General features: G+C 38.5%; 2 protein-coding genes across 2 annotated transcripts in view; one reads left to right on the forward strand and one right to left on the reverse strand.

Moving 5' to 3' along the window:
* Nucleotides 1–26,561, forward strand: part of NT5DC1 (5'-nucleotidase domain containing 1) — a 131,706-nt gene that overhangs the window by 493 nt on the left and 104,652 nt on the right. The window contains exons 2-6 of the mRNA XM_008637938.2: nucleotides 1,799–1,890; nucleotides 3,532–3,603; nucleotides 5,135–5,241; nucleotides 6,895–6,974; nucleotides 10,662–10,743. Of these exons, the coding sequence (XP_008636160.1) occupies nucleotides 1,799–1,890; nucleotides 3,532–3,603; nucleotides 5,135–5,241; nucleotides 6,895–6,974; nucleotides 10,662–10,743 (433 nt within the window). The remainder of the gene's footprint in view (nucleotides 1–1,798; nucleotides 1,891–3,531; nucleotides 3,604–5,134; nucleotides 5,242–6,894; nucleotides 6,975–10,661; nucleotides 10,744–26,561) is intronic.
* On the reverse strand, nucleotides 16,739–26,358 carry COL10A1 (collagen type X alpha 1 chain). Its single transcript, XM_008637783.2, has 3 exons — nucleotides 24,228–26,358; nucleotides 23,422–23,575; nucleotides 16,739–18,880 (listed from the first exon to the last, which is right to left on the reverse strand). The coding sequence occupies exons 2-3, from the start codon at nucleotides 23,558–23,560 to the stop codon at nucleotides 16,986–16,988; spliced, it is 2,034 nt and encodes a 677-aa protein (XP_008636005.1). The 5' UTR covers nucleotides 23,561–23,575; nucleotides 24,228–26,358; the 3' UTR covers nucleotides 16,739–16,985.

Below are 26,561 nucleotides of genomic sequence, written 5' to 3' on the forward strand. Positions count from 1 at the left end.
TCAGACATCCACGGAAGAAAAGAGAAACGCAAATGCATCTCTCGCTGGGCGCTTCCTCAGCAGGCCTCTGCTCGAGCGAAGGGGACAGCCATGTCTCCTTCCTTGAAAATGGTGCTTCTTTCCTGGCCGTAGCGGCGCTGAGGAAAAGGTAGAGCCTCCCCGCCAAATCCAGAGATGCTGCAGAGTGAGGAGTCCGCAGCACTTTGGACAGGAGACCTTTGCGAACTTTCTGGTGCTTACAGTAAAACGCCGAGTTTAGAGGCACGCGGCACCTCTGATTTGGCCCTGTGGTCTCTTTCGGAGAGGAAGTGCTGTCCTGTGCTGTGCGCTCCCGCCCTTGGCACTTTCTTTTTTAAACCCCCTGGTAATCTTACACTGACTTGTCCTTCTCTGTTGATGTCAGGACTCTGTCCAGGAGCTATCTTGTGTCGTGGATGCTCCTGGTGTCTCACTCTCCCCTATTCTTTGCCTACAGTCACCTACAGTACATTTTGCACTGCACAGGACTCCCACGCTAATTGCAAGATATTTCAGAATTTGGTATAGGAACAAATGTTTATGAGCTGTCCCATTTATTAATAGGCATGGTGCAGTGCATCTAGTGTTGAAAAAGTGCATTGCTTCCCTTAGCTATGTGTGAACTTGCGTGGAGAAGCATCTTCCTTACAAAAGAGGGTTCAACAGTAGCAATAAAATGCGTGAGCTCTTAAATTTCTAGGTGGAAACTGTGTAACAGTAGGTTTACCTTCCATGTTCTTTCTGTTGTGCCACACACATCACATCTTACACAAGCACGTTCTTGCTGATAAAAATTTTGTCCGATGATGGCAAACATTAGACAATTGATAACTATAAGAGTTTTTAAAAAACGCTAACCAACCAATGAACAAAATGGAGAAAAAATCCCAAAACCTTTTACTAAACTTGGTTCGCTCTTCATCTTCTCACAGAAGACAGAGGCAGACTGACACATGCCCATTGCATGCCTCCTTACCTATTGGAAATAAAAAGTACTTTAAAAGGCTGACAGGCCCAGCTGAAGATGTAGTTAGTTCTTACTGTTTCAGCGTTGGCCTTCATATTTGTCTTTCTCAGATATCAATCATATTAATTCCAAGACCATATGTTGCAATTAAAGAAAAAAGGGCAGGGAACAACTTCAATAAAAGAACCTTGAGAAAAAGGGAGCAATTAGTATTTTTGGATGGTCTTTAAGGACATGGCAGCATCTCCGTAGATCTGCTTGTAAAACTTTACCAGCACAGTACATTAATAAATTGTTGAGTGTCATGCTAAGTCTTCTGAACTTAGAAATAATAACCATTTATTCAGTAGTTGCTGATTTTCTTCAAAATAAATTCTGTCAAATACTTTTAAAATGCCCCCTAAAGATAAATATTTATTGGTTTGGAAGCTGCTTGTTGAATCTCAGTAACCATGACATTTAAAATTTAAAAGAATGAACAAAACAAAAAGGATTGGGGAGGGGCAAGTAGTGACTAGTCTTTAACTACTTGCTATCTTGATTTCCCAACAGTCTTGAAGCACAGGGACTGTAAAGTAAAATGTTGTAATCTGGGCTGTGCTGGACCCATTGCAGCAGAACTCTTGTGTGTTTTCCAGCTGTGATAGAAATAACTTCAGGCACTACTTCCCAGTGGAGGCAGTGGGACAGGGGGGGCTGGTGTGATTTCACTTAGGAGGCGCTAACACTCGCATCTTGCCACTTCCCAAGGAAGCAGTGTCTTTGATCTCACTTAATCGATATAATGAATGCATATGTTTTTTTCATTTGTAGCTAATATATGATAGCTTTGCCCAGTATCTGGTAACGGAGAAGGGCTATGACGAAGACTTGCTGATTCTAGCACCAGACAGCTTAGACTTCTGGTGAGTACATTGAAAATAACATCATTCCTTTAAGCTGTAACTTTTACAAAGCCCGGAAAATAGCTTCGTTTATTAGGCAGTTGGTGTCATGATTGTCAAGTCCAAAGGACAAATCAAAAATTACAGTTTTAAATACTTGTTCTAAGAAGTATTTGTTATGAGATACTTCTAACGTGGTATTTCGAAGAGAGAACTGAGCATCCAAGCTTGCTTTGTCTGTGCTTCCAGCTGTCTGGACAGGAGCCTTTTAGTCTCACTCTCTTATTTTATATATCTTCTTTGTCTTCTACATTCTATTCAACAGTAACCATCAGATTTTAGTCATTTTTCTCTCAACAGATGTTGTTGTGTTTGTGTAAGGTAGAATAATCCCAACAGCCTTCTGAGAAACCACAAGAAGGTTAAATGCCGGGAGGTAACCTTTGGGTGGCACATTAGGCGCAAAGCTGTGATAAAAAAGACTGAAACACAAGTTCCTGCTCTGAACTCAGTGGTCTTTGAGCAGGAACTTGAACCTTTATCTTTTAACTTCAGTAGGTTATTATCTAGGCCGTGGGGGTGGAGATTTGAAGGCCAGATAATCACTAGATATTTTTAGGGGAAAACACATGGATTTTTTTTGAAATAATATGTGCATTCTTGTGTAATCATTTTTACAATTCAATATTTGACTGGACAGTTTCCAGTGAGATTGATTTCAACTTCTGTGAGATGAGCACTGTATCTATTTATTATATTTTGAGGCCTATGGTGCAAGAAATCCTTTGTTCAGCTCTAGAGATCTTGGGTTTGGTCTCCTATTGAAGCAGGAGGTTCATTATTGTGGACCTGCATGCCTACAGTGCTGGTAACAGTGTGTCATTGCTACTTGCCCAGGAGTCATTCATGAAAGGTTGGGATCTGCTTGCTGCCTTCATGGCATACCTTCTTTCCTTTGGGTGCCTCATAGAGGATGAAGGTGCCTTTACTTCCTCAGTCACATTTATTCATTTGTATTCTAACCACTGAATTCTGAATTAATTTTTCAAAAAACCTAAGCAAATTTAGATTCAATTGTCCAAAAGATAAAGATTTATTAGGGAGAATTAGAAACTCTTGCCAAGTGTCTCCAATGCTGTCAACTCTTCCCTTGTTAGTGATGACTAACATGGAAATGTTTCTGCTTCATGTGTTCTTTGCTTGTTCAGTTGCCTCATTTAGAGTGACGTTCTACCCTTCTTTTCTGTAGTAACTGGTGTTATCAGTCTAGTAATAGCTAGAGGAGTTGCCACCAAAAAAAAAAGAATTCTTTAATAGAAGTGACTTAAATATCACATTTCTTAGTTTTAACTATTTGGGCCTTAAACCTCCAATCAATCTATATGAGCAATCACTGAATTTACTGGACATGGAACTGGGTTTATTTAGTAGGATTTTGCTATGTAAGGAAAATCCAGTCCTCATTGCAATAATGTGTACTTTCTTATAGAGAGCATTGTTCAAACATGGAAGTATTTGAAGGGTTGTGACTTGTTTGGTTTTCTCTAGCATCGTAGCTACAAGCACCATAGCTTCTGTAACTGCGTATCACTGATAGATATGAAGACAGTCCTCTGAAAGCATTAATTTTTTGTTTCTTCTGTAAAATTAATTTATTCTTAGTTGCAAAGGCTTGGTGTTGGACATTGAAGAAGGAAACTTCCTGAAACTTGCAGAAGATGGAACAGTTTTAAGGTAATATTGACAATAAATCTATATTGTTAAATATAAGTTATATTGTTAAATACATTAACATTTTATCCCCTTTCTAAATGCCATCTCTCAATTTTATAAATATTTAAAATATTAATTTAAGCATGCATTAATTTATTAGATGTAAAAGTTTAAATACTCTTTGGTAATGCGGTGCTCAGTTTTTGTTAATGTTACGTATGGAATCTTTTGGGGATGTTTTGGTGTTAGCTGGTAGTAAATAATATCTCATTTTTAATAAAATCTGAGACTCTGAGGACATGTTGATCTTGAAAGTGAATTCATTTTCTTTGGTGGCTACCAATGTACTCTTTGTCCAGTTCTGCTAAAATCCAGAGTAAAGTATTTCTTTGGATTGAGAGTAACCTGGCTTGGGAGGCAGTGCTAATGACTAATACTAATGACTGGAATGACTATTATTTTGTGCCATAGATATTCAAAATTCTGCAAGTTTACAATATATAATTTAAATTGCCTGAGATAAACACAGAAACTGATACATTCACTTTCAGAATTGTAGGGGGTTTCCTCTTAAAAGCTGTTTTGCTTTCAGTCCTCGTTTCAGTACATCCTTAGTTCTTCTTTCCCTCCTTTTTTTTTTTTTTTAATATAGAAGACTGCTGTTTTGAATCAAAAACTGAAAAGCAAATATATCTAAAGTATATTAATCTTAGTCCCATTTCTGCCTAATTTTGTTCCAGAATGAAAATCTGTGTAATTCAGTATGCAAGACAGACTCTACTTTTTTTTTTTTTTCTGATAGCATGTGGGAGAAGGAGCCTGAAGATGCTAAGGAAAATCAGATCTCATTAAAAGAAGAAAGAAATACTTTTGAGTCATCGCTGTGTATCCCAAAATTCATTAAATAGCATGAATTTTGGAGTACTAAATGCAGAATTCAAGATTAAGGGATATATATACCTCATTAAAGGGAAGAGTGGTACAGGGTTACTTCTTCTGGTGTTGCCTGTGTTTGCTTCAAAATGGGACCCAATTTGATGGTCCCAACTATTTGATTTTTAATGCCTAAAAAGGCTTGTGTGTACTTATGTATTAAAGAGCTGCTTGCAGGGCTCAAACTAGCACTTTTCCATAGTCCTGCCCTGCATTCTGTGAGTGTTACCAGGCTTCAGAATGATGTATAGGCTTTCTGCACTGTGCTTTATTGTGCAGTGTATACTGATAGCTCAAGTATAGTGAGTGTCCTCACACAATTGAAAACATTCGAGCAACACAGAGTGATTGTGTTAGCAGGTGAGGCACGGTAGCTGTGCCCCAGCCAACCAAACCTTTGTGTAGTAAGGCTTTTATCAAGAACTGGAATGTATATGATAAAAGCTTAGTAGGTCCTGGGAAACTTCTAAGCTGTAAAGAGAGTCAGTTTTGATCAGCTTGCATCCCCTGCAATATCCAGTTGCAGTGTGTTACTTTGCACAAGTAGTAATGTTTGGATGTTTTCAACCCTTTTCTGTTTTGTTTTGTTTTTTTATAAACAACTTAATGCATCGAATAGGGCAAGCCATGGTACAAAGAGCATGACATTCGAAGAGATCCTGGAGAACTATGGAAGGAGGGAGTGGAAGCATTTTAATACAGTCAGTGGAATGGTTTCACGCACAGGTAGCTATGCTTTAGCATGTCCTCTTCTTTGAAATTGCTCTGGTCCCTTCAGTGCCTCATACTGTTAGTTCTTAACACTGATTTGTAAAAATGCTTGAACTGGAAATTGCCAGAATAGGTAAATGTATTGGGGGAAACTTGATTTTTATGTATTTTTAACTTCTAGTACTAGACTTCACCTTAAATCTTTTTCATGGTATTTATTTCATGATAAGACAAATGAGCTGACATTATAGGCATGTTTTGGTTATAGTGGTGGGCACACTGTCCCTTGATGAAATAGACTGATACTGCCAGTATCATGATTTAACCCAAGCCAGCAGCTGAGGAGCATACAGCTGCTCATTCCCTCCCGCTCTGCCCAGGCCCAGTGGGCAGGAGAATCAGAAAGAATGGTAAATCTCATGTTGAGAACAACTTATAATTGAAACAAAATGATATTATAATAAATATACTAATAATACTACTAATAATTATTGTATTGATAAGGAGACAGAGCCTCAGAACCCAAGAGGAACAGCTGATGCACAGTAAATTACTGAATACCTGCTGACTGATCTCCTATCTCATTCAGGATAAATCTTAAATTTTTCTTAATTGTTGACTTGTTGCCATCAGTGCTGTTACTGGAGGTCTCAGTGCAGGTGCAAAGAACAATGTGGGTCTGGAAACAAAACTTTGAAGTTCCTTGCAGTTGAAGTTCCTTGTGTTTAAGAGAGGAGTCACTTTGAAGGAGCTGTGGCTAGGTTTGTGTTCTTGCTCTGTGTTTCCTCTCTGCTTTACTTTGATCTTGGCAGTTGCAAATAACACACAGGAAGTGCTCACTTAAGGTGCATTTTTTTTATGTAATGGAGATACTTTCCTTGAGATTTTTCTGACTGCAAATGTAAGGCTTATTCTAAACTGTAGGTAATCTTTTGCAAAAGGCAGGAAGAGAGAGGTTTCCTTTGGTCATATAGGATATGTGCTTTTCTTTTTTGCTTAAACATGCACTTGGTCTCTGTTGTGGATGTTAATCCCCATTTTGCTGACTTGTTCTTGAATATACCTAAGAGACAGGACACACAAGATCATGAAAAAAAAATTAATCACTGGTTAAGTCATTTCACTCCTTGGAGAGAGTTGTTGAGCATGACCTTAGTCTGGGGGGACACTGGCACCCTCCTGATACAATTCTGTTTTGCGGACTCGTGTAGTAATGTGAGCACACTTCCCCTTGGTCCAAGGCACTGTCCGCAGCGTGTGGGTGCAAGGGACATGATTGTGTCAGACCTGTCCAAATGTCTCTGAACTTCTCAAACACTTCTCTTGTGTTTTCGCTGCTAGGGAAAAAGGTATTTTGGAAGAGTTGAAAGATACCATCCTGACTTAAAACTCATGGTTTCTCCCCCTTTTCTTACACCTGGGATTTTAGAATCTTAAAATGTCTTATTAAAACCTCACTGTCTTCATATAGATAAACAACTTTTAGATGCCAGTTGTGAGAATCAGAAGTGGAAAAAAAGGCTAACAAAGGTTGGGAAACAGATAATGCTTATTACCAGTAAAATCCAAATAGGAGCTTATATTATTATTCAAAAGTAATTTTTGTTTGTGAATAAAGCATACAATACAGGGGTGTTTAAAGTATATTTTTCAAATTATTTTTTCCAGCTAAATACTATTTGTATGATAATTATTTTGACCTGCCAGGAGCTCTCTTGTGTGCAAGGGTTGTGGACAGCTTAGATCAGGTAAGAACTGGATTGTTTGAAAATTATGTATTGCATTGTCTTTTTCTTTCACCACCACATCTCTTGGATGCATTATTAAATGCATATGATTTGGGTATTGAACAGCATCAAGGTCTTTTTCTTATTTGGACTGTTCCATGTTGGACTTACTGTATTAAAGTTGTCTCTGAAGATAATTATGAGCTACATGGCATGTTCAAAATAAAAGTGCTTCCACCAGAGGGCACAAATAACTAGGATACTAATAGAAATGTGCTGTTTCCTCAAGTTTACCCTGTGATATGCAGAATGCAGTTCTTAAAATCTCAATTATCTTCAATTATGCTTGATGGTACTTGAAATAAATAGAGTGTAAGTTTTCTGAATGACTCGATTTGCTAATTTGGAAGTCGTTAATGATTTGAAAGCTTCGTTTCATCATTTTTTAAGCTTGTTTTTGTCCTAAATATGTTGATCTGTGTACACAGATATAAATACACCTCTGGCATAGTATCTTTTAAATTTTTTTCCTCTGATAAACAATAGGTCAAATTCTTAAGGTGGAAAATACTTGAACCTTTTTCAGTGCTTTTTAAATAGATAGAATCTCCTAAATTCTACCTCTGAAGTTTGATGATAATGGTTTTGTTGTATAAAAGTAGGTTTGAATGTTTAATTTGTGTGCAGCTGGAGATAGGAGAGAGTTCTTCTCACAGAGTAACTATATTGGTGTCAAAAGAGTACCGAGGCAGTCTTCTGGCCAGAGGTACCAAAGCGCTGCAGGCCTGAAAATTACTTAACCTTGTCTGCAGAGTGAAAGTCAGAGCTGTGAGATGAGTATCTGGGGTCTCTTTGGATATTAGGTGACTTGCTGCTTTAGCCTTCACTCCAAAATAGCATGCTGAGTAGATTGCTGCCTAAGTCCAAGTGCTGCATGAAGTTAGCTAAAACTAGCTTATCAGGGAAGCATGGAGGACAGGTGCTCAGTAAGACTCTTAACTTTCTGCCTGATTAATCTCCTTCCTCTAAGCTGTTCACAGCTTAGAAACCTGTTGCAGTTGTGACACCTGTATTGTATTTACTTTATATTTAATTTAGACTCAGCACAAATCACCTACTTATTAAGAGAGAAAGCACATCATAGAATGTGTGTAATAAGCTTTCACATCCTATTACTAGTTTGCAGGCTGGAGCACTGGTCCTGGGTCAGTGCCATCTTCAGCCAAAGGGAATTAAAGCTGTGGCGTTTCTCCGGAGAGCTACAAGAAGTGGGTCATGCACCCTCTTCATCTCCTAGCAGTTCTAGAGTATTTTTCTGCATGTCGGCCCCATTTCAACCGGAGGGCTACAGCAATTCCCTGGAAGGTTAGCATCAGCCACTTGAGAAAGATGCAAGGCAGGAGGTGGTCAGCCTCTCCAGCCCAGAACTCATGCCTGCAAAATGCTGCATCCTAAGGGTTAGAAACCATTACATTTTCTTCTTTCACGTTTCTAAAATAAAGTAGAGCCTTCTGTGTCCTGTTTTGTGAGCCTGCTTAGTAAGTGCTGTTTTCTTACCGTTTTCAGACACCATCCTAGGTTCAAGAAAGCTTTCTACTGGAAGCAGATGTGAGAATTGCTAAGTTTGGGTTCAACATAGGTTTACACATGAGCTGGATGCTGGACTACCCTGCACTGTTAAAAATGTGTCTGTTTTTGCTGTGTCCAGAGCCAGAACTCTTAATGTGTTTTCAGACAAAGCATGGGAGCTGGTTAGTGGTTTTGATCTTCACACTGATGAGCTAAACAACACATTGCTTTGTTTTGATGGTTCAGCTAATAAAATCACATTTTGTAATCATACCAAAATCATGGTGGACTGCATGGCCATGCATACAGTTTTCTCTCTGCTTTTCGGGAATCAGTCAGTTTTCCTTTACATCGTGTGCAATGCCTGAAGATTTGCAAGAAATTTGTTTAAGTTATTTTAGTGTCCCCCGAGCTCAAATGTTTTGAAGGAAGTGTACCCGGTTTTAAACTAGTATCCATCTGTCCTCAAAACAGCACTCTGAGGAACTTTCTGTTCAGTGCACTGGTTTTTGGGGGTTTTTGTGGGAGAAACAAGCAAAAAAATCCAAAACTCCAAACTAAGGACTAAGCCAGCCACATGGAGTATGAGGGGAGCAGACAGTTGAGTCTGTCTTGAGAAGAGTGCTAGCTTAGGCTGCTTACATTGCTGCTAGACAGATGGTCCCCAGTATTTCCTGTGCATGGCTTTGAATAATCACCCTTGGTTAGCATCCTTGGCTAGCTGAAGCTGACATATGAAACCTTTTCTCTTTATTAGCTCTTTTATGTGTTTCTGTGGCAGTTTACTATAGGAATGGATTAAAAAAAAACCTCTGAAAGACACACAGCACCATATCTTTCCTGCCCTTAAACTGTAGAGCTGATGGACTATAAGCAAACTGCCATAGTGCTTGTCAGTTATGCACAAAAGACCTTGTTTGTGTGACTTGCTGATTGTGAAAGTAAAAGCAGACTGTTCTCTGGAAGCCTCCATGGCAGATTTGGCCTGAAATAGCAGTTTGCTTCAGTATATATAAAATACATGGTTTTGGTTTGGCAGTGATAAGGGTTTGAGTTTGGGTTTTTTTCAGTTTCTGAATGTTTCCCTCTCTACAAAAAGCTTTATGCTTATAAAATGGGTCATTATTTGGGTATCGGTGCAGATATCAATACACAGAGGGCAGCAGTGCCCTGAAACCTGCTAACAGTTGACTTAAAATGTATCCTAAAGCAGATGTGGAAGGCCTGTAACAGCATTACAGAAATACTTTCCATGACACATAAAGACTATACCACCTGCTTTACTGCTGCCAGGTTACTGTGTAAGTTATAGAGCTACAGGCTCTGTAGCTAATCCTCTGCTCTCTAATACTGGCTGGCTGTGTAATTGCATCTGTTTCATTCATCACTACTAAAATTTGTGGAGTTTGAGAGTGCTGTGGGGCTCAGCTGGTTGAGAAGGTTTTCCTCTCCCATGTGAGATTCTGAAGGGGCAGCTGAGGTCAACTGGAGCTCTGCTATGCTGGGGAAGCTTTCTGGGAATAGCCAGAGACTGTTCATAATCATGGACTGCCTTCCCCTGTTCTTCTGCCAGAGCTGGGGTTTGGCAGTCTTCAGAGCACAATGCAATCAAGTGCTGCTCAGCCAGGCTTCTGGATGAGTATTTTATACCATGTTTGGGGTAGGGTTCTTGGCAGAAGGGCATTACCTCTAAATTATAGCAAAGGGATTTGCCAGTCCTTAAGGTGGAAGGTGGTATCAATGCCAGGCTGTGGATAATGTCAGCATGCTTGTTAAGTTCAGTATCTGCAGCCCTAGGCGCTTCTTTTTCCCAAATGTCAGTGGGATGCTCATTCTGTAAGTTGCTGTTCTGATGCCCCTCTTTGCTTTAATGTTTTGGAGTTCCTCTCAAATATTAATCATTTCTCCTTTTCCCTTCCTCCTCCCATCATAATCCTCTAAGAGGGACATAACTTGTCTGCAGTTACCCAAAGTTAAGCTGGGTACTACTGAGCCTTGATGTCCTGAATCCTGCTGTCTTACTATTGTCTTAATCCATATAATTTTCTTTATTCATGGCATTTCTGTCACTGTTTCACTATGAAAGCTTGTAATAGCTGATACTTGATATAATGACTAGGTTCCTTTTGACATTTACAGCGTGATGGTCAGAAAAAGTATGACTTCTGGAAGGACATGGTGGCTGCTATCCAACATAATTATAAAATATCAGCTTTTAAAGGTAAGTGGGTTCACTGAAGAATCACTATAACAGCTGAAAGTATTACATGGGCTTGCAAGAGCAAAGATGTTTGCAAGTACGCTGTAGGCTACTCAACACAGCTTTTACTTTTCACGTTCATAAATAGTTGTATAGTAAACACATGTTTTTCCTGTAATAAAACATCTTTATCATTACTATTTCTGATTCGTTTCACTGTTTTGATGTCTTTAATAACAATTGTGATGTGCTATTTCACTCATTTTAGAAGAAAAATGGTTTCTTACCATGATTGGTATGGTAAAGTGGACATCCTTGAACTGTGTTTTGAATCTATTCCTTATGATCTTGTAATGATATATAAAATCAGAAATACATTGGGGAAGGAAATTCAAGTACTAACTAATATTTGATGAATTTCTTTAGTGCTCTAGTTTTGATTAGAATTCCTCATGTGGTATTGACACAATACAGAGGCAATTTTGAACTTCCTAACAATTGCAAGGGACCATTTTTTAAATAATAGTGTTTCTCCTACCAAAACCAACCTTATAATACTGTAATATAAATTAGAATTGGAAAACATCTTGGATACCCTTCACCAAGAAATTATTTTCCTTTCTTCACGGACATAACTTCAGAGTTACTACTAAATATAATATAAAATAATAAGTTGATAATAAAGGCTAACCATTGTGGGTGCACACAGTTAATTGAAATTATTTTTAACCTTATTTCTTGTAAAACATTTATATGCAGCTCAGTTCTGAATTCTGAACTACTATTAGAATTACCTTGGTTGATGCAACAGTCACTAGACACCTGTCTAGTTTGGGCCTTCTTAAAGCCTACTTTTTGTTCACCTGAGTTGTCCTACTTGCTGTATTTCTTTCAAATGTAGTTGACAAAATTGTTTCAGAGATTCCAAACAAAAATGGAAGTTGATACCAGGATGCAAATGGTAAAAACCAGCAAGATATTCCCAAAGTGCTTTGTTTGTTGTTGCTGAGTTTCTGTTGGAGCTTAGAGTGTGATTGGTAGATATGAGTTTCCCTAGGAACTCATTCGTACACAAAATAAATATATCCTTTCTTTTCTGCTGATATGAAATCAACCCTAATCAACTGTAACTATATTTTTAGAATTTTTGTTAATTCTTTTCTTCAAACCATGACAACTCTTTTTTCAAAAAGGTGTGGATCATGAAGCAAAAAAAAAAATTTTTACAAGTGTTCTTTGGAAATTAATGAGATCCAGGAAAAAGGTAGTCTGAACTTTGAAGTCATACAAATAATTACTCAGTTTTGTTTATATGTAAGTGTCTGCTTGTGTGTACATTTGGACACTTATACCTATCAGGTACTTATTTCTATATGTAAATCTGGAATCTGCAAATAAAATCTGTGATATGACTTAATCCTTTCTAGCTTCTGTCAAAGTGCACATGCATAAGAGCGTTAAAAATACAGAAAAGTATAGTAACTGAGGCACGAGTTTTATTGGATAAAGCTCTGTAATATTAGAAGTGAAACAATACAAATTATATGCACTTAAATATTGTAATATAAGAAAGTGATATACTCTGTCATTAATCACTTTAAAAGGCTTCACAGTGTTTTTATTTTCCATTTAATAACATGGTCCAGTAGCTAAAGCACTGAACATGAGTCAGAAGAACCAGAGATAATTTCTTCCTGTATCACTTACCAGTGATATTCCCATGGAGCATCTCTTTTTGCTTCAGGCCCCTCTGTGATATAAGAATAATGGTACTAATCTTCTATGACTGCTGACAAAGAGATTTTATTTTTCTCAGTTTCACATCTAACGTAACTTCCTGAGGAAACTCCTAAACCTGGCTCCCAACATCTACATACCAGGAAGCCCCAGTGTCTTTCATAGCCCAGAGTCTGGCCAGAAAACCACAGGCTTTTGACTTAACTCCATGTCTTGTAGAGGGTTTAACCCCTCAGAGAAAAGCAGTGCTCATTAACAGTTAGTCAAGGTAAAGTTCCAAAAGCAAACTTATTAAGTGGTCAGTTGAGGGGACGCAAAGTTCCCAACTCGAAACGCCGTCTTAGCGGTGCCATTGTCAGTGGCGGAGCAGAACGACTGACCGCTTTATGTTTTGAAATCCACTGAGTGTTTGCAGTTCACTTTGATTTGTTGTCAGTGTGCCCTTGTGTCTCTTTGTCCCTTCTCTTTTTCACATAATTTTTTTGATCATAATCAGGTGTCTGACGGATTTTGCTTTTCATTGTCTTAGCTATGGTAATTGCCTTAGATAATTGCCTTATGTTATTTTTTTTGGATGGCTCTTTCAGATAGGCCTAATTGTCCTGACTCAGCTTGATGAAGGGTATTAACCCACTCTTCTACTTGTAAAGAAGTGAAGAATTGAGGCTTGCAAAAGGAAATTAAGGGGGTTCCCAAATAGCCCTGTGTTATTTTAGACATTCCATAGTGAAAAATAACTAAAAAAAAAAAAAAAAAAAAGAAAGAAAAAGAAAATCTATGAAAAAATACTGTCAGAAAAGCGTGGTGTCAGATAGTAATGAGCACAGATATTTGCTATGTGGTCATTGCTTACAGAGTAACACCTGCAAGGGTGCTCTCTGCAATTGATATCCAAGCTGAGAATTACATTACTTGAGAATCCATTTTATTCTCAATATTTTATTTTTATTACTGGAATATTTTGCAACTGTGAGGTGATTAACATTACTTTGACTGTGTTGGATTTAGTGGATGTTTTATAGATATTACTAAAGAGCAATTTTAAAGAAAACATCATGGGGCAATGTATTTTACACTATTAAACTGTCGGCATATTGTGGAAACAACGTGTGCTCTTCAGAGGACTAATAAGAGCTTGAAGTATTGTATAATTATTTCCTTGTGAAAAATTTCAGATTTGATGATTTTTCTTGACAGAAAATTCAATAGCTTTTTGAGGGAAATATTGCCAAATACAACTTCTTAAAGCAGAATTTTGTAAAATTCCTTATCTTAAAGGCTACTTCCTCTGTTCTGAAGACTTGTCTTCCCCTGTAATTTTCCTGAGACTTCTGAAAACTGTAGCATCTGTGGCTATATAGTTAAAGTTATATATCTGCAATATTTTCAGCCAGTTTATAAGATTATATTTCATTTCAGAAGTAAAAAAATCATGGCTGATATGTCAGCAGACTTCATAAATTGCCCATAGCAAGGATTGATACACATGTTTTTGATCACAAGTTTATGGTCTTGGCAAAAGATAATGAATCTAGATGTCTGTGATATGTGTGTTTTATCTTTTATATGCAACTTCAAATATAAGAAACAAAAAGCAAAGATGCTTTTCTGGCCAAAAAAACCAATCTTCCAAAAGTTGTGCAAAATATTAGTAGCTCCTAATGCTGATGTAGCAGTGATGAGATATCTTTATTTGTTTTAATTGTGAAAACTGCAACAAAGAAGCAAGTAAAAAGTAAATTTGTTACATTTCTTTGCTGTGCTTTCCAGCTAAATACAGAAGGGATTTTTTGGGTGCTTCATGTTTTTTATCACGTAAGGCTTCAGAAATTTCAGTACTTCTTTGGAAGTGATTTTGTACTATTTTTTAAGTTTTAAAGCTTTAAGTTTTCCTTTGAATCTCATGTTGGATTTTCTTTCCTCTGATATCCAAGATCCAGAAGAAATAGGGTTTTTGGAAGGGCTTTATCTTTAGATAGATTGCTCATATTCATGTGGAGGAAATATTAAAACACAAGCTTTAGAATGCTACAGACCATCTCAAGGTCCCCTCTAAACTGAAAATCCAAAGCTAAAATCAAAGTATAAGTTGTGCTTTTGCCACAATTTGCTGTATCATCTCTAGCTTTTCAGTTTTAAGAGGTGCTTTCTCGGTGACTTAATATCTGAGCAATTATGAAAAACTTAGTGACTTAAAAAAACCGGGCATGAGGTACCAAGCTGTAGACTTATTTGAAGCCCCACATGTTCGAGGAATAAAGACATGAAGGACAAAACCTGATTTAAAGTGGATGGATGGAGGGATGGATGGATGGATGGATGGATGGATGGATGGATGGATGGATGGATGGATGGATGATAAGGGTTAGTGCACTATGCTTTTAACAATGCTGTCTGGGCCCAGTTTCTTCTGACTTCATTGGAATCACAGGGCAGTAGTATACTGCTGAGCACCAAGCATCTACAACAATTTCAAGCATGTGCTTTGGTATACATTTCATGTTGTGAAAGAGACCAGATGTTGAGACCAGAGTCTCACAACTACCAAGTCGTATTTTCCAGCTCCCATATCCAGTCCCTCTATTTGTTTCTGGAACAAAAGTTCCAGGCTGGTTGAGTGGATGGGCAGCAGCACATGTTTGAATACTGGGAAGTGCTGTTGAATTAATGTGAGTGACTGCACGGGCAAACAGTTTTAGTGCAAAAAGGAGATTATTCTTCAAAGATCTGTAATTAATATTTATCCTAAAACATTAAGCTAGAAAAGTGGGAGTAGACAATCAGACTCAAGTGTCTGGAGTTTTATTTTAGCTTGAAAGAAAAGTATTGCATAGTTGCTATTTATAAATGGTGGTACTGTTCTTTGTATTATTTCCATACAAACATTTGTGTGTAGTTTTTATAATAGTAGCTCCAATTTTCTTGACTATGTCTACTTGGTTGCTAAAATAAATAGATCTCATGTTACACTATTTAAGCATTTATTATTTCACTGAATTATAGCCTAAACCACAGGCTTCCTTATCCAGCAGCACTTAAAAAGAGGAAGAAAAAAAATCTTAAAGTTGCTTTCATGGTAGGTCTTTACAGTTTCCAAAACATTATATAGTTTTCCTAATGATGGATCAACTATCAAGCAAAAGGTATCCTAGCTTTTTTTATTAATCCCAGTGTATTATCAAGTACTTAGGACATTGCTGATTTCAAATGCACACAACATAACAAGCCTCAAGTTCTGCTTTCATGAAGAAATGATAATATCACAAAAATTTTAAGCATAGGCCTACAGACTTTCAGTGCAAGTGATTAAAAGCTTCTGCTTAAAAAAATGAAGCTAACAATAGTAGCTTTAAGGGTTCATAAGGTTTTGATATATATCATACTTTTAAAGCACGTGAATGGCAGCTGTCATTGGAAGAAATGTGTGATCAATCTATTACGGTTTCATAACAATTCATAAGCTAACTTTTAGCATAACTAATGAAAGAGATGACTAATTTTTGTAAGACATGTTTGTATGTAGATATGGTAAATATGGTTATGTCTACTGACTAATTACTGCCATATCTGATAAATTTACCAAATAAATTCCTCACACTACTGTGTTTTAAAGGAATGAACTGTTCAGGAAAAATCCAGGCAAGCATTATCTCCAGTTTAGGGGTGGTAAAGCTGTTCTGGTTTTGTAAGTGTCTGCATCTTGTGAAGATATGTTTTTAAATTTTAGATTTGGTCAATGTTGTTTTATAGGACTCTGAGTATTGTAGTTTTACAGAATATTAGGAGATTTTAAAATGTTGAACTAGTTTGTTGCATCAATGTGCATTAAAGAAAGCCAAGTGGATTTCAAGGCTTCAAATTGGGCTGCTTTTTCATATTGTGAAACTGTAGATCTTCAATAACATGTAATAATTTGTAAATCTACCTTTCTCCAAGGTAGTTATTCATTAATAAGAACAGTAGAGCTAAACAAAAACTGCGATGTTGATATGCACTCTAATAGAGTTGTCATTCTTGTCTTCTGTTGGATAGCTTATAGATGAAGCTGGATGTAGAATGTTCCTGACGTGTATTGTCCAGCTGTTGAGCTGACTGTGGTGTATTTGAGACCATTTACTTGGAATAAAATACCTTTAGGTAATTCAAGTATAGTGAAGTATGATCTAGCATACTTTATTGTATTAGGACCAGGGGGGCCTTGGGGAACCCAGTGTGATAGTTAGAAATTCTGATTTTCCTTTTAAAAGGAAAAAAAGAAAAAAGGACGGAGACTGGTACATTATATTAATTCGTAAAATTTTAATGTTGCATTCAGTCAGACAATCATCATTCAAAACAATTTTTTAATGACAATTTTCTAAAAACACACAATATCATTCTACTAGGTTTGAACCACTCTCTTCCACCTTCTCACTCCCTCCTCCTGTTGCAACACTGAAATTGCATTACCTGTTATTGATAAATCAGATCAGTACCTGGTTATAATGGTCTGAAGGAGAGTGTGTCAGGACAGGGTAAGTGGGATATTAGATGTGAGCAAACAGGAAACCTGAGAAAGAAGAGTGAACATAGTCAGAGGAGTAGAGACCATTAGATTCTGAATTGGGCAGTTGAAGCCATACTTGGTCATTCTCCATAAGATCGATGACAGCACTGCCAGAAGCCTGGTCAAGGTATCCCTTCTTGTACTCATCATAGGTGTACATGAGTGGGGAACCATTTTTGTAGAGTGCAACCCAAACATTTGTTCCTTTTGCATGTACATGGTAGGAAAAATAGTACAGTCCAGGGGTCCTGCAGGTGAAGATTCCTGTTCTGGGGTCATAGTGTTGCTGCCTATTGTACAAGATTTTATCAAATTTGATGGGGACTGTTGCTGCAGGGTAGGCTTTTGAGAGGATGACACTGAAAGCAGACACCGGCATCCCTGTCAGAGCTTGGTTTACTCCTCCTTTTATGAAAGATATCCCTGACAGCTCCCGAGACTCTCCTGCTTTAACATAGCCTTCAGGCATCTGTGGGATTACAGCTTGGCCAGGGGGACCAGGAGGACCCGGGGGGCCTGGCAAGCCGGGCTCACCATTGCTGCCTTTGGGCCCGGGGGGTCCAGGTGGTCCCATGGGTCCACTTAAGCCTTTTGTGGAAATGCCTGCTGGGCCTGGCAGTCCTGGTGCTCCTGGCTCACCCTTTGCACCTGGGGCTCCTGGCAGGCCAGGGGGGCCAATGGGGCCTCTGATCCCAGGTATTCCTGAGGGCCCCCTGGGGCCTGGCTCACCATTGGTCCCTGGCACTCCCTTGGCTCCTTGTGGACCCATTGGACCAGGCAGCCCAGGTAGCCCAGCAGGGCCTGTGTCGCCTTTTGGACCTGGGAGACCTGGGTGTCCCTTAGGACCAGCAAGACCCTGCTCACCTGGGTATCCCGGTTTTCCCTCTAATCCTGGTAGGCCTCGTTCCCCCTTGGCCCCTGGGAATCCCGGGTGGCCTGCAGGGCCCATGTCACCTTTGGGCCCAGGAAGGCCGTTTTCACCAGGCAAACCTTTGAGTCCTTGAGGGCCTATGTTCCCTGGTGGCCCGACTGGCCCTGGTTCTCCTGGCACACCAGCTGGACCTTGGTCTCCTTTAGGTCCTGGAAGGCCGGGAGGACCTTCAGGCCCTCTGTGTCCCTTCATCCCCGGCAATCCTGGCTTTCCAAAACCTGGGAGTCCTGGGGATCCAGGCAACCCTGCAGGTCCAGGATGTCCCTTGGCTCCAGGGATGCCTGCTGCTCCTGGTGGTCCCATTGGCCCAGGCTTGCCAATGCCAACTTCGCCAGGTTCACCTGGGAGGCCCTGGGGACCTGGGAGACCAGCTGCTCCAGGTGCACCTGGAAAACCTCGGTCACCTTTCAGACCTGGCTGACCTGGCAGGCCATTTTCACCAGGCTTCCCTATCCCAGCAGGACCAGGGGGGCCCCGAGGTCCCTGTGGGCCTGGAAGACCCCTGCCACCCGGACGGCCTGGAATGCCAAATCCATTTTCTCCCTTTTGTCCATTTATACCAGGGATACCTGGCTCTCCTTTCTCACCAGGGGGTCCCCTTGGCCCCTGAGCTCCTGGAGGACCTTGTGGTCCTGGCTTGCCAGGGACAGTCAGTCCTGCGGGGCCGGGAGTGCCGGGGGGCCCCTGTGGCCCTCTTGCTCCTGGGAGTCCAACAGGTCCAGGTTCTCCTTTCTCACCATTTAGTCCTCTGGCTCCTGGCTTTCCTGGTAGACCTGGCACTCCTGGCTTTCCAACCGCAGAGAATCCAGGTGGTCCTGGGGGACCAGGGGGGCCTTGGGGACCCGGACTTCCAAACCCTGGCTTTCCTGCAGGACCTGGTTGTCCTCTTGGTCCAGCGGGGCCTGGGGGACCAGGGGGTCCTTGTTCCCCCCTTACCTGCACACCTGTGAGAGAGAGGAAACCAGATCAACCAGGGCATCTACAACATACTTGCAGGCAATGTAGCATGGTGGTGAAATGCATGAAGGGCTAGTTTAACTTGAACATGGTAGAAGTCAAATTTCAGCTGCTGTGTTGGTCACTGAGAACCTGACATTCAGAGTAAAAGTGTTTCACAGCCCTTACCAGTAACAAGTGCAAATTTGTTGGAAATGAGAAATAGAAGGCCCCTAGAATTTTATATTTTTTTTTGCTTTTGATTCAGGGTCATCAGAGAGCTTAAAAAATGCTGTGCAGGCAGATGCAGACTATTAAGTAAGGAAGAACATCCCCAGCCAGGTAACAGATTTAGCAGGTCACCAGTTTGATGAATGAAATTGCAGAAAGCTGTCTGTGCAGGTGTAACAGTTTTCCTGAAACTACTTGGTGCTACATTTAAGTAGTGAGAATTTTCTTCTTCCCTCTCCCCTACTTTCAAAAGTGGGCCATGGCACTGGTTCTTTTGTAAACATATGCCTGTTGTATTTTCAAATATTGTCTGAAAGACTTCTGTCTGTCATAAAAATTTCACACAGTGGCAAGGTCACAACTGATAATTCACTTTACTGCTGTCAGAATTCTGGCACTGTTTCAGGTTTCTTTAATACTACTTCATTTTCTTGGTTACCAAAACAGCAGGTGGAGCCACTTAACCAAATGTCACAAATAGAGGACCAAACGAACAAGCTCACTACTTAGTTTTCTGTGTGTTTAGAGGAGCCTTCAGCTTCATGTTGGAATTAGAATGCTGATTTGTTGGACATTACTTATAAGATTAACATAGATACTGTGAGACTACTTCAGTAGTTTGCAACAACTGGCAGCATTATAGAACAAAATGGCATATCTGTGAGGGATGTTAATTCTAAAAGTAATTTTAAAAATAAAAAGTGAAGGATGCAAAAAGAGCCTAGACTCTGTTTTTTATAGTGCAACATATTATTTAGAAAAGGTTAATAATTTATCAACAATTGTATCAGCTATAATTTTTCCTTTCAGTCTCTCACAAAAAGACCAGTGTATGTATTACATATATACACATGAAAGTTTATGCAATTGCTATTCTGCTGTCTCTTAGATAATAAACTGCATTTTCCAGTCTGTGTTGGACCAAAAATGAGGTGAAGGTGGAAACTATTCTTCTACATATTGTTTTGTTGTAAAAAAATAATGGAGGTATGCTCATGAAATACATTTGATTTTGGGTTTTTTTTGGATCTGCAAGGTTGCCTTCTTCCTGTATTGACAGGGAAATTGCTCTTACCTAGAAAGTGTAGAGAGTGCATTTTCTGCTGATGCATAAAATCAGCACAAATGCATATCAACTTATTTTGCACGTCTTCCTATCTCATCCTTCTTAAGGCCATGAAAAGGAAGATAGCTGTTAAAATCCTACACATAGGATACAAGCATGTGATTTATTTGTGATATATAGACAAACTTTTTTGGGTTTTTTTGGTGGCAGATTGCATCAGACTTTAGCTCAGAGTGCATCTCCTTATTACTTTTACCATATTTTAGATGCAAATATATTGGTCCTAGGTTCACAGAGTCGGGGTATCTGCCAATTTAGATAAGATGTTAATGGCATTGTCAGCGCTCATGTTGTTATAGAGATTTTTCTGTGAGCTATATTGTTCCAAAGTTGTGCTGCTTTTAGATTAAAATCGTAATTTTAATTGTGCTGTCTAAAAGCAATGGTTATTCCTCTGAGAAAAGGACTGCTAAATCCATTAATGAAGTAGAATTTATACCAAGAACGTTGAAGTATTGGTTGGCTACTCTTTTACATGTCTCAGCACATACCTTGATGCAAAATTGGTCTACATTCTCTAGTGCAGTCAAACCCCATATATGTATTGAATTAAATATGTAGACTTTAACATAACCTGCAGTAATGGCTTATTTAAACATTGTTGAATAGTGAGACCTCATTCAATTATTGTTTTCAACTTGCACTTTTTAAATATTTCAAGCCAAGGACATACTGGTTAAAAAATTGTGTTCTGGAGACCTGTCAAGACCAAGATTTTTTTAAACAATTTCACCAAACTTTAATAGGCTTTGGTTGTCAACAGAAATTGTGTGATCTGTTATATGTTGCCATGAGTCACCGGTTTGTGTTTAGACTGAAATTTCAGTCCCAGGCTGCTTTTTGACAAAGCTGAACAAAGCAAAAAGATAATTTATTGGTAACTGTATCTGTAAAAGTCAATGTTTGGTGATCAAATAGGAGAAGTAAGCTATGATGAAAAGCTTGCCATTGCTACTTGAGCTGTTTGCGTATGGAACAACTCACTAGACAAAAGCTGGATTGATTTGGTTCTGTAGGCTCCTGTTTTATTCTTCTGAGATAATCTCAGATTAGGAGTGATGATCTCTCACAGTCTTTCCTCTTTAAATTCTTCTAAAAACTCTCTATAGGATGCAAGAATAACAGTCCTCTATTTTGGTGCTTGTTCACCAAATGAAAATTTGTAAAAGCACTTTTGAATGACTGGAGTCACGTCTATATAACTGTAGGCTGTTTCTGCTTTTGAGGTCTAGTATATAGTCTTCTGTTACCTTTCCTAAATCAAGAGCATCTTATACTTCTCAGGCTTTGATATAGTCATTCTCATTCTAAATATGGATTTTCACTCACATTAGATTTTGTGTTAGTATATAAAGTGAAAACTTTATTTTCATAAAAATTTCCCCCTTTCACGCCATTTTCTGTCTACCCTGATTCTTGCTTAATTTTTGCTGGTTTCCCCCTTCCCAGATGTTTTCTATAGAGGGGGAAAGAAGAAACACTATGAGGAGAAGTAAATGAAGTATGGTAGAGGATAGCCAAGTAAATACTATACTTCACTTTAAAATAGTATAAATATATAAATTATTATGAATAAAGTAATAGAAAAATACTATGAAAAGTTAATGAGGAAGGAGGGAGGAAATGCAGCATTTAATTCAGTGAGAATTCTAGTTAGTGAGTCCTCAGAGTGGCTGTTTATGTGCATGTATCTAAATTTAATCCAGGAATGCTGTTAGGATTCCAGAAAGTCCTTGTGCTGAAGACAAGGGATGAAACTATGATAGTATTTTGGTACAGCCCAGAAGAATATTTTGGGGGTAAGGTTCCCAGCCATGCTGCTTTCAGCTGGTTCTTACTGCAGAGATTCTTGGAGCATGTGTGTCAGAGCTGGTTGGTATGGGGCCAGCGCTGACACCAGCTGATACGAGACCAGAGTCTCTTTGGGCTCCATGTGTGCTGCTCATGATCAGACAGTCCAGAGAATCAGTCTGCAGAACTAATCTGAAAAAAACTCCCTGAATGAAGGTAATGTGGATGCAATGCCCTGAGCAGCAATTCTGCTCTCCAGATTTGTCCCTGTCCTTTTTCTGGTGAAGAGAAGCTTTTTTGCTAATGCTGTTTTCTGAGCCACTCATTCAGTTTCCTCATTTCTGCCCAAGTGTGATTATTACAACTAAAAGTAGATGGGATACAGCAGAAAACAATGCTATTTTGAATATCCTGATGATGTCTGAAAGAAAATAATGCTATTCTCAGGGGGGAAGGCAGGATGTTTACAAGGAAGATTCAGTTCTCTTAATTTTAGTAATGACAATTTTGAGTAGACATTATGGATCAGAAGCTTTGATTTCAAGTTTTTTTAAAAAGATGTTGGCCTAGGCATGGAAAAATAAAACAGAACTCAAATAGTTTCAAACATTAGGGATAGCCACCAGTTTGACTTAAAGGGACAGAGAGGATAACCAGAAATAAGATACCACAATGTAGCATTGCGGTTACATATTGCCTACACAAGCTGCCCTAAGACTGATTTATGCAATGAAGAGATTTGTTTTTATATCCCAAAGCTGGAATTGTTCTATTACTATGTGCTAATTCTGATAATTAAAGCATAAGCTTAAATCACTCATGAAAAACTATGTAGAAGTTTATGGCACATTTTTACAACTATATATCATTTTATTTTGTCTTTCTAGGCTTCAAATGGGTCTTCATTTGCCCATGTGTATCATAAATATATTTAAATTCACACCTAACATCTGTTTTGAGTACAGATAACCTGACAAAATATGTAAAAGTTCTTCCTGAATGTAGGTAGGTTGTAGGTGACAGGCCTGTTGCTAGAAACCCCAGGGTTGAATTAAGAAATTTGAAGATAATTAACATGTTGTACATCATTACGTACACAATCGTGTTGTGTTACTCCCACTCTTGAAACGGAGTTGTTTCTTTGAGCTGTTACTTTGTTTCTGCTGTATATGCCTTTGGTGGTTATCATGTAAAAAATTTTTCTGACAGGTGTGCATCTTTGTCAGTGGGAGGCAACTCCAGAGCCACTGCAAATTCTTTCTGCAGTGGTAAAATTATTTTAGTAAACCTAAACTGTTAGTGAAATTCGACTACCAGTAGCATAAGGCAAGAGGTTTTGTTCATGTATTGACCCTCTAGGAATAATTGTGTTGGTTTATTCTGAAAAAATAGTAAACTTACCTTGACTCTTTACATTGTATGGTAGAAAATGTGGCCCCTTGATGCTGGATTGTTTCTGATATCTCTCAGAAAAATATCCATCACCGCCATGGACAATGTTCAGACAAAACAGCAGCAGTAAAGATATTTGTAAATGCATGTTTCCAAATCTGTTCTGTGTTAGAAAAGGTAGAGAAAGTTTGTTTTAAGGAAAAGCTGTTTGGTTACATTTCTGGAACATGAATAAATGAGTTTTCTTAGGTTATCGGTATTAGAAGTAACATTATTTTGTGCTTACTTCCATCTGCTTTCACTAGCTATGAAAAATCCTCTAAGAAAAAGGGAATCAGCATTGCTATCACTTTGAATGATGGAGCTGTTGTATAGATAGATTAGAGGCAATAGTTCACTCTTAGGAAAAGAATAATTCTGATTGGATGGCAGCCTATTCAAGACAACAGTATTCAGAAACACGGATTATTTAAACTAGAGCTCCAAAGTAAGTTCAGGAGTTCCATATATCAAAACCCCTGAAATGAAGAAAAGTTTTCATTGAAAATACATAAACACCTCCATGACCTTACTGCCTCTGTCTAATGCTATAGCAAATGAAGGATGAAGTCCTGGCTGCTTCAGCATCAGTGGCAAAAATCTCACCAAGGTTGAAACCTGGTTTTTACCCGTAGCCTTACAAATAGCTCCAGTGGCAATGAGGATGCTGTCACTGGCTCTTAAATATCAACCCTCTTCCCTCCCCAGACAGAAAACAGGCATCCTGAAGAAGTTACCATCAAAACCAAAGAGAATAAAATGGAGTCATGACATACCAAAATGTTGTGGAGCTCCAATGCAGAGTGGTAGAGGAGTGAATCCTCCTCTATTGAGGAGTTCTTCTGCCACTGGTGAGTGAGCAGAAGCTGATGATTTCAAGTGCCACCCTTGAGTATTTATCTGGTTTTCCCCTTAGCTGGGTGACTGCTGGACATAAGCTCCTCCCCCAAAATCAGTAAGCAGCAATTATCTGTGTGTGTGTAAGTGTGTTTTTTAGGGGTGGGGGAGAGCTATTTTGGGCAGTCATCCTAGATTCTCTTAAGGGGGTTTTTGTTAGGTTTTTTTTCTTATTATTTTCTGGATTTCTTATTGTTTATGAGATTGTATTGCTCATAGCTTGTTTTTTCTAAAATTTTATGGCCCCTCTGTTTTTAGAATTGATACAGGTAACATTGGGAAAAACCAAGAACTAGTAAGTAAGGTTAGTAATTCCAAGTGTTTGTTTAAATTTCTCTGTAAATGTTTTAAGGAAAGACCTATACATTTTGAACTTTGGTGAGCTGTTACTTTCAGGAGTAACCCCACTAAAAGTTTGTAGAGACCATTTATGTGAGTAACCAGAGACTGCTTACATGAGTAATTGTTCACTGGGATACAAGTGAAGAACTTTGAATCAATTAAGATGCTAATAAGTGAATTGTGAGAGAACCTGGTTACTTTTAAGCAGTTATTTTAGGAGATTATCTTCATGTTATATCTCTGGACTTCTGTTTTGATGTTGGAGGTACACTACTACACATATAATGAAAGTAATAATTCTGTGTTATGAAGTCTTGAAATGCAAGTTCACCTTACGAAATGAGAGCTTCATTGTGTCCAGTTATAACAAATGTACTGAAATCCACACTGCTTAATTTTGCAAGTGTTAACACAGGGTGATATTTGGGGGGTTCAGTTTAGTAAATTTAAACTGCTGCTGGTTTTACTATTTATGGATCAAACTTGGTTATGGTTTTAGCTCTTAAGAGATTTTGTTAAACCAGTCTTGCCTAATGGACTGTATCCACAGATTGCAACTTCTTTTTTTTTTTTTAATAAATCTTACAGTGATTCAGCATCACTTTATTGAAGTTCAGTAATAAGTAGGCAGTAACTCTAAGTCCTTGAATTGTTTGTGACTCTGGAAAATTGTTTAAAACTGAAGGTCAAAGTAAGAGACAAGAAACAAACTTCTCTGATTTAGGGTGAAACTGTAGAATTAAATATATAGTGCACTTTGCTTTCAGAAAAAATACCTACATATAAATTATCTGTGTATTAAAACTGTTTTGCCAATTGCAGACTTCTTTGATATTCATGTATGGTATTCAATTTTGTAGGAGTTATAAGAATACTAATAAATAATGCATACTACTGTCAGTTCTCATGCATGGTAGGTACAGAAGGAACACCTGTTACTGTTCCAACCAAAAGACTGAGCTGGTGGCCCTGAACCCTGTGGCTGTCCTGTGGAATGACAGGTTAACGTGGGCTGAGTTTTACCTGCTATGTGTCTTTGTTTAAGTCCACACTCTTCAGCTTTTTTGGCTTTTATGTATTATGGCAAATATCCTAGAACACAAGTTACTGTACTGAAAGGGACCAGTGGACCATCAAGTCTGTTCTGCTTCCAATTGTGCTAATACCTTTGCTTACTAGAGGACTGGATTAATGTTTTAACTTAAACTGGTGCAATAATTTATTCAATGTATTGTTGAACAGTTCTTTTCTTCTATTCTTCTTCCTAGCCATCCTCTAAACAACACTATGTTCTATATTTTTAAATAACCCTTTTCGCTGCAGGGGTCTTCAGACTTAAGCCTGCTTTCTCCATTAAGCTTGCATGTCTAACCTGGTCAGTGATTTTCAGAGAATATTTGCATGTCTGAGATGGCACTTCTACTCCCCAAATATGCATTCAGTTTGTTTTAGTCTTTCAGAAAAGGAAACACTGTCCCTCAGTTTTTTTGTGTAACTTCTCAAGGTACTTTATTTAAAAAATTAGTCTCTATAAACTCAAATGAGAATCCAGTAATCCACTTTTGACAGAGGTAGCAAATGTATAGACATAAAGTTTATTTCCTCCTTGAAAAAACACAACTGCAGCCCCTTTTTTGGTTCATATAAATCCAAAAATAGCTTTCGATTTTTTAAAGCATTTAAATATACAGCCCTCAGTGGGAAGTGTGGTTGTTGCTAATTTGACAATATTTGGTTAAGTACAGCAGGCGACAGTTTTATGCACACACAGTTTTGTGCTAATTTCTTACCTAATTCATAAATACCCCCAAAGCAGGCACGCTTATATTACAAAAGCACCAATAATTTACACTGATATTTGCCCAGCAGCC

The sequence above is a fragment of the Corvus brachyrhynchos genome, unplaced genomic scaffold (assembly GCF_000691975.1).
Source record: "Corvus brachyrhynchos isolate BGI_N302 unplaced genomic scaffold, ASM69197v1 scaffold14, whole genome shotgun sequence".
Lineage (NCBI taxonomy): Eukaryota > Metazoa > Chordata > Aves > Passeriformes > Corvidae > Corvus > Corvus brachyrhynchos.

Bases quoted from the DNA above. Each gene is read 5' to 3' on its own strand.
- COL10A1 (XM_008637783.2), bottom strand. From the start codon at position 23,560: ATGCATTTACAAATATCTTTACTGCTGCTGTTTTGTCTGAACATTGTC. The intron at 18,881-23,421 runs GTAAGTTTACTA...TCTCTCTCACAG, and splicing joins ATACAATGTAAAGAGTCAAG to GTGTGCAGGTAAGGGGGGAA.